Source organism: Panicum hallii, chromosome 8 (assembly GCF_002211085.1).
Source record: "Panicum hallii strain FIL2 chromosome 8, PHallii_v3.1, whole genome shotgun sequence".
In the NCBI taxonomy this organism is placed as follows: Eukaryota; Viridiplantae; Streptophyta; class Magnoliopsida; order Poales; family Poaceae; genus Panicum; species Panicum hallii.
The window spans coordinates 16,692,334-16,701,029 of record NC_038049.1 but is presented as its reverse complement, the minus strand read 5'-3'; the positions used below and the strand labels follow the sequence as shown (position 1 = coordinate 16,701,029).

Sequence of the window (8,696 nt, the reverse complement as noted above, 5' to 3'; positions counted from 1 at the left end):
AAGCTGTTGTGAGCTGACAGCTGTGGGAAAGCTGCGAAACAGCTGTCAGCTGTGGATTCCTGTAAAAATATCAGTTTTGCCCCAGAGACTGTATAGGACTGTTTATATGCTAATTAATTGTAAGGATATGTAGATGACCGTTTTGGAAAGGAAATTATCATAATTAGAATTGTTTTATATATATAATTAATACAAAAGATATATAGATCCACCTTGACCCAACTAAAATATTATCTTCAACTAATCAAAGCATTAGCTATGTTATCACGAACAGTGTTCATGGTAACCTCATTCTCCTCCTCAATAATTTCATCCACTTATGATTGCGCCACTTCTTGTTCCTCGGTGTCGTCCTCATCTCACGGCATATAGTTCTCATCTTCATCACATTTCTCAAACGCATCATCTTGTAACGTCCTATCACGAATGAAATTGTGCAATGCCATGCAAGCCATAATGATATGCGCCTGCGTACGAGTTGAGAAACTTGGCATCGACTTTAATATACGCCACTTTTGCTTAAGGACTCCAAATGCACGCTCAATTACATTGCGAAGGGATGAATGCAAATAATTGAACATCTCATATTTCCCTTGAGGTGCTCGTTGTCTGCGAAGACGAAATTTGGGTAGATGATATGTACTTCCTTTATAAGGAGCAAGATATCCGGTTCGGTTCGGATAACCGGAATCGACAAGGTAGTATTTGCCTAAAATAGAACACTAGTTAATGACATATACTTCATGACTTATACTTCAAATAATACCAAATGTATACACAAAGTTAGCATTTGTACCTGCAGGTGGTTTCGGAAATTTGTCACCAAAATTTGTTAAGGCATGATTGAGGATCCGTGTGTCATGCGTAGAGCCCGGCCAACCAGTAACCACAAAAGTAAACCTCATATCAAAATCATAAACTGCTAGAATATTTTGCGATGTGTACCCATACCGACATGTGTGGTTGACAACATCCTCTGTAGGTACCGAAACTTGTACATGTGACCTATCTATAGCTCCAATAGTATCTTTGAAATGAGGCCAGAATCGGTTTTCTCTAACCTTTGCATGCTCCGTACTGAAAGTAGGATCTCTCGGTGTGATATTATCTTTTGCTAATGTTCGCAAACATTTCAAGACTTCCTTAAATTTAGTGTGAACTATCCATAGGGACCAAACGAAGCGGTTTTCAGCTTGAGAAAAAGATTGAGATCCTCCAACAATCCATAAAAACATAGCTAGTGACTCCACAGATGAAACATTGCTTGTTGACTTCAAACCGTAGTTAGCGACAAGCAAATTATGAAGTACCCAGAAAATCTCAGGAGTCATCCTAAACATCTTGTAGAAATATCTAGGGGCAGCTAGGCACTCTTCGACCCACTCAATTCCAGATTATTGAGGATTTTTGTAATCATTTTTATTCAAGTACCTTTCGGTGTACCGGTCACCTAAATGACCAATGTTGGCAGCCTGCTTGGACAACTCGGCTAGAAGTTGAAGTCCATTGTGACCCTTCTTTGCCAAATCATCCATGCCTCTGCAAGCATAAGCATAACAAGTACATACCATAAGCCACATTTCAGATTATCAAGATACAGGTCTGAACGTATGAGGACTCAAATAAATCATTATTCATACAAATACGGGTCTGAACGTATTAGGACTCAAACATAATGGTTTGCAAACACAAGAACAACAATATAATGGTCCAAACAACAATAAGGATTCAAATAACAAGAACGAACATAATGATTAAGGCAACTTCTTCATCTCATGCTCCCTTTGCAGCAAATCAAGTCTTCCTTCATTTGTGTCAAGCAATCCGAGGAGCTCCCTAAATTCAGATTTCATTATCGATATTGCAGCTGTATGCATGAGGCCAGTTTTCTCCTGTACTCCACATTCTTTCACCATCCTCATGGCCTCCGCAAGGGTAGGAATGTTGCTGGTCATATAAGGGGCCGATGAAGCTTCTATACTACTGGTAATCTTGTTCACTCCATCTTCGATCTTGCTGCAGGTTTGCTTGTACAGACGTAAAAATGGACTTTTCTCTTCCTTGCCATCCGCACACATAGAAGAAGGGTCTTTACGCTTCTTGCCTTTCTGTTGGAGCATAGTGGATATGTGGATATTTGAGGGGCTTCTCTCAACCTCATGCACTTCATCATCACTGCAATTATCAGACAAATCTCCAGGTATGGAAGCAGATGCTCCAGTAACATGTGCACTTCCAAACATGATGTGCATCGCCTCCAAGTTGTCCGGACCACGTTTTCTAAACTGTACATGTTTGCATTTCCTTCCATTGCTTGGATCGTTGCATCTCTGCAATACATTGGTTCAATTAGATACTACAAAATATCCAAGAAAACTACAAAATGACAATTGTTGTGACACTCACCGCAAGATGCTCGTTCCACCATTCATTTGAACAATCTACAGTCTGCTTTTCATCATTCCAACCAAGGCCAGTGGCAGCATTTTTTAACTCCATAAAAATAGTATAACTTCTTTTGAGAGCATCCCATTTATTCTTGAGTTGCAAATGTTCTAGTTTCCGACCAGTTTTCTGTTCAAACTTTTCTGCAACATTCTTCCATCCGACTCTATTCAAATAACCTAATGGCCTATGCCCAACATTAACCTCATGCATGCATATGTCACAGAACTGCTTCACATTTTCCTTATCCCACACCGCCTTCTGAATGGAGGCGTGTATTGTAGTTGCTAAATCTATCGGCAGATGATCGTGACGATAAGGCATGCTCTATGCGTAAATCTATGATGAAACGAGAAAAATTAAATGGAAAGGAAAAGAAAAGAAAAGTACAGGGTGAGATTAAGGGGGAGACTGTTGGATTGATCTCCCAGAGACCCTCGGACCTCAACGGGCCCGATGGGCCTCCTCTCCCACGCGCCCTGATCGGGGGCGCTCCAGCCCGTTGATAGCTGGTGGGCTCCCGTCGCACTACGCTATAAAGAGGAGGTGGGAGCCAGCGGCACACGACACGAGGTTCGCCGTGCCGCCGCCACCCCACCTATAGACCTAAAACCCTAACCGATCTAGTGGAAGCGCAGCAGCGGCGGGAAGACTCACCCACGGCCGTCGTCAACCCCGCCACCGCGTCCCCATACTCCTCGGTCGCGACCCGAAGCTAGACTACCTCAAGCATCACCGCCATCTGAGACGATGGCGGGTCCCTCTGCTGCTCCCGCGATGCAGGGACACGATGGTATAGATCCCATGCCCCTTCTCCTCTCTCCCTCACGTTATCTCGATTTGTTTTAGATCTACTCGACTTCTTCCGATCTTTTCACGCGGTAGTCGATCCATGACTCCATCACTTTCATCCCTGGGCGCATGATTACTGATAATGCCCTCATTGCTTTTGAGTGTTTACATGCTATAAATTCTAATGCAGATGAGAGGAGCAGGTTTTGTGCATACAAGTTGGATCTCTCCAAGGCGTATGACAGAGTTGAATGGTGTTGTCTTCGCAACGCGTTATTGAAACTAGGCTTTCAGAGTATATAGGTGGATCGGGTTATGACTTGTGTCACCTCGGTTCGCTACACTGTTCGTTTCAATGGTGTCATGTCGGCACCCTTTACACCAACTCGTGGTCTATGGCAAGGTGACCCTCTTTCGCCATACCTGTTCCTTTTTATCGCTGATGGTTTATCCACCTTGATCAACAGGAAAGTAGCCACAGTTGCACTTAGGGAGCTAGTGGTCTGCCGCAATGCTCCGGGTGTTTCACATCTCCTTTTTGCAGATGATACGTTGTTGTTCTTTAGAGCTTCGACTGATCAAGCTGAGGTGGTTAAGGAGATATTGTCGACCTATGGCAAATGCACGGGGCAACAAATTAACCTGGCAAAGTGTTCCATCATGTTTAATGACAAAATGCAGCCAGCACTGAAGGAGCAAGTTAAATCTATATTGCAAGTGGAGAAGGATGTGCTTGACGCACGGTACTTGGGAGTTCGGACTGCCAACGCCGAAAGGGAGAATGAAGGGGGACCGGTTCCAGCACTTGAAGGAGCGGCTCAGCAAACGTCTCAAGGACTTCTTGGAGAAACACATGTCCAGTGCAGCGAAAGAGATCCTCATTAAGTCGGTGGCCCAAGCGCTGCCAACATACATCATGGGAGTTTCTAAGCTCCCTTTGGGCCTGTGTGATGATCTGATGAACACCATTAGGAGTTTCTGGTGGGGTGTGGAAAATGGCAAGAGGAAGACAGCTTGGATTGCATGGGATGAAATGATACAGAAGAAATGTTGTGGCGGCCTGGGCTTCAAAGATTTAAGGCTGTTCAATCAGGCCATGCTGGCTCGGCAGGCCTGGCGCCTGTTTCAGTTCCCGGACAGCTTATGTGCCCGCTTGTTCAAAGCAAAGTACTTTCCGCGAGGGAACTTAGTTGACACTGCTTTCTGCTCAAATGCTTCTGCAACTTGGCAAGCTATACTGCACGGGCTGGAGCTTCTCAAGCAAGGCATAATTTGGCGAGTCGGTAATGGAACACAAATCCGCATATGGCGTGATCCATGGATACCAAGGGAGCTGTCGCTCGAGGTGACATCTCGACAGGGGAGGTGTCACTTGCGGTGGGTGTCAGAGTTGCTGGATATTGATGGAAGGGGATGGGATTTTAATAAGATAAATTAAATATTCAACCAGCCTGATACTGAGGAAATTGCAAAGATCAAAATTCCTACGAGGCTGTCGAAGGACTTCATAGCGTGGCACTGGGAGAAGAGTGGAGTCTTCTCAGTGCGCAGTGCTTACAACCTGGCTCTCAAACTCAAGCTGGGTCAGGGGATGCAGGCGTCTAGCTCAGCCCCAGACGGAGCGAGGAATTAAGCTATGGCAACGTGTGTGGAGCGGCCATGTGCCACCAAAAGTAAATGTGTTTATATAGAAGTTGGCCACGAATATTCTGCCAACCAGGCGGGTCAAATTTATCCGACGTCTGGAGCCCATTGATACTTGCCCATTATATGATCGAGAGCCGGAATCAAGCTACCATGCCACGGTCACATGTCCACAAGCCCAGGGACTCTGTTTGGCTATGCAAGATCACTGGCAGCTGCCAGATGATGAAGCCTGCTTCAGATACACTGGCCCAGATTGGCGGCTCCTCTTACTGGAACAATGTTGAGATACAGAGCGAGATCTTACAAAGCTGCTATTGTGGAAGACCTGGTCTATACACAAAAACATCACGCATCAGGCAGGACCAACTAGCATATCAGAGGCTGTACATGCTTTATGCTCCATGTAGGCTACTCCGGTATTATGGAGGAAGGAGAAGGGACCAGAGGGAAAGGGAAGGCGCCCTGTTCGTGGGCTGGCAAGAAGAAGCAGCTTCGACCGGTGAACGCGGAGCAGGAAAGGAAATCCAAGTGGGAGCCACCCCCGGCGGGGTGGATAAAGTTCAACGTCGACGGTTCCTTTGTCCAGCAATCTGGTGAAGCGGGTGTTGGAGTAATAGCTCGCGACAGCAAGGGGGACGTGCTCCTCACAGCATAGCGAGTCCTTTTCAACTGTCAGGATGCTGCAGAAGCAGAAGCTCAGGCTTGTTTAGAAGGATTTTGGTTGGCTGCACAATGGACTCATGAACCGGTCATTGTTGAATCAGATTGCACAAGAACCGTCCAAGCCATGCAAGTAACGGAGGACCGACCCGCTGTAAGCTTCATCCTGCTGGAAGCCAAGGATCAAGCGCGGATGTTATCGGAGTGGCGAGTTGCCAAGGTTAAAAGAGAGTGTAATCTAGTTGCTAATAAATTAGCTCACCTAGCTAGAAGGACTACGCACACTGCTGTGTGGTTAGGACATGCGCCTGCGTGTGTCGATGACATCGTCAAGAACGATTGTGCTCCTTCCAACTAATCAATAAAGCTCTCTTTTACCTGAAAAAAAGAGGATGGACATGGACTTGTACATGGGCTGCCTCGATGTCAGAGACGACGCTCTTTGATAGCGCTGTATGAGAGCCTGTCGGCGCAGGGTCGCGACTTGTGCATGGAATCCGTCCAGCGCCTTGTTGATTTCACCAACCATGTTGCTGATCTTTTCCCTGAGCTCCCAGTCTAGAGGTCAAATATTTCAGCGAACACCAATCATTAACCCATAATAAGATGAATGCAGTGTCTTCACTTTGCTAATCTCTTCTTTTTTCCACAACAGGATCAAGGAGGACAAACAGGGCTGGGTGGTGAGGGCAAAGGACCCCTCCAAAAGACTGATGGACTTGGGTATTCGTTTCAGTCCACTAGACATAACCATCAGGGACACTGTGGATTGCTTCAGAAGGCTCATCTAGCCTGTGAACATGTGCTGTTGTTTGTCTGCCTCACAGAACTGCTGTACGACAGCTCAGCGAAATAAACTGCCAGAGTTGATCATAGACATATCATCCTTGTCAAATGCTAGGGGGCAGGGGCACATAGTGAAATGCTAGAAAATGAAGTTGATACAAAAGGAACAAAATCATTCACTGGCAGAGTAACAGGTGAGTAGGGGAAAGGGCGATGTGCTGATATCCCATCTCTCCATGGAATCGAAGCTGAAGCAAACTCGAGGCTTGATCAAAGGCTAGGTTTTCAATTTGAGTTTCGGATTCTATCACCACCGAATAATTACCAAAGTTCGCATAGTGTTGGCGAAATTTCACCGATTTTTTACAGTATTCATCAAAATATATGATTTTCTCAAGCTTTTGGATATAAACAAATGATTAGCATGATTTGTGGCTATTCATTTATTGAGTTGAAGAATATGGAACATAAATAATAGTAAATATGAGCCTTGAGTAATATGTTTACGATAAAAAGCAGATCCATAATTCTAATAGTAAGTTTCAGTTTTTTCTTTTAGTCACAACCAAAATAACTAAAATTCTCAAAATTTTGATGAAATTCCGCCAAAATTGGAAACCTATTCATAGGTGATTGTAATGTCAGCTTCAGTCGATCGGTTTCGTATTACCACTAATTAATGTGAGAACACGTGCAAATCAACTTTTCATATCTTTTTACTTTAATATTGCTGGAGTTGTCGCGTTACAACCCATACGGTTCTCACGGAGAACATAATATATTGCAGCACATTTGTACTTCGAAGAGTTGTATTAGTTAGTGTAGAGTTAGAATTTTTTAGTACCCAAGTACCAAAATCCGACTTGCAATTTTGTTATTCTTGAAAGGACCCTAAAAAGGCTCTTTTCAGTAACTATTTGTGCTTATATGTATTTGTGTTTTTTTTTTCATGCGGTGAAAGGCAATCTATTACCGCACTTGAAATTTTTCGCATCATCATTGTCATTTGTCATCCCTATTTCCTAACCAAACACGTCAGTCTTGAAGAAACATGAACGGGCCGGGCTTATTAGGCTTTAAAAGCAAACGGACAGTGGACATTTCACACCTTGGAAGTTCTTGAAGATAGGTGATGGAAGTTCTGAAGATTGGGAATCTGTCACCGGAACTTCACAAAAATAGAGCCTTTAGAATTTAATACACGGCACCATGACTTTCGCACACTCGCACGGCAGTATATTATTGCTGAAAGAAACTCCTAAATAACGTCCGGCTACACGCTCAGGTACATGTCGATCCTGAGCACGGCGTTTTTGTTGCTTGGGTTGAAGGAGTGCGTCCTGAGCAAGCCATACCCGGTGGCGCTGCGGAACCTGCCGGCCCCGCCGACGACCGGCAGCGGCAGCTCCCGGACCTTGTCAAGGACGGCGTCCCTGGCCTGGACGACGATGTAGCTGCCGTTGTGCCCCCCCGCCGTGAACACCATGGTGAGGCAGTGCATCACCGCCAGCTCGTGCTGGGCCGCGAAGAGGTAGAACCCCTGCGCGCGCCCCACGGCCGGCGACGCCACGCCGGGGCCCTCCGTCAGCGGGTCGTCGACCACGTACATGTCGCCGAAGCGGGTGGTGGGGTCGCCCGGCAGCGGCGTCGTGCCCCTTGCCACCGGCACCACCGTCGCGGGGCTCCCAGGTGACGCCGTCACCGTGTCGTGCATTTAGAACCGGAGGTGCGTGGTGGCGGCGGCACCGGCGAGCGCCACGGAGATGAGTGCCAGTTGGAGCTGGGCGGTAGTGCGCTTGATGTTGGCCATGGTGCGATGGACTTGTGAACGAAACGATGGAGACCTTGATAGAAACCTATATGTAGAATTGGGCCTCCTTCCCATTGGTCCAGAAGAAGTTGACCGTCGGTTCCGATAAACTCCCAGTTGGAGATAAGTGGAAATGGTACTCCATCCATTTATTTTTATAAGGCACATATGTATTTCAGAACTTAAAATTTGTAATCGTTGACCAAATATTAGCATATGAAATATACAGATTACATGGAAAATATTTTTATCCGATTCATATTTGAAAATATTTTCACATGAGAATGATTTTACAGTTGAACTTCATATATTTATTAATTACATGTGACATTAGTGGACAAATCCTATTCGTAGAGACAGGATCATGTCAAATGCGATCCTATATATTTGAATTGGACGGAGTACATCATCCGAGGCTAGATGCGCGTGTGCGTAATAACCGAGCAAGCTGTATCTGGAGCCGTGGGCAACGGTCCGTATAATATAGAAAGTCAACCTTGCAATTTTAGTTATTTCTTTAGTGCCAAACTGCCTGGTAACATTCTATATTTGGAAG

The 8,696-nt window shown here is 45.4% G+C and overlaps 1 protein-coding gene across 1 annotated transcript; it reads right to left on the bottom strand.

The window, feature by feature from the left end:
* Nucleotides 1-7,499: 7,499 nt before the first annotated feature.
* On the bottom strand, nt 7,500-8,147 carry LOC112903400 (dirigent protein 21-like). Its single transcript, XM_025972657.1, has one exon. It carries the CDS (start codon nt 8,042-8,044, stop codon nt 7,604-7,606), a length of 441 nt encoding a protein of 146 aa, XP_025828442.1. The 5' UTR covers nt 8,045-8,147; the 3' UTR covers nt 7,500-7,603.
* Nucleotides 8,148-8,696: the final 549 nt, after the last annotated feature.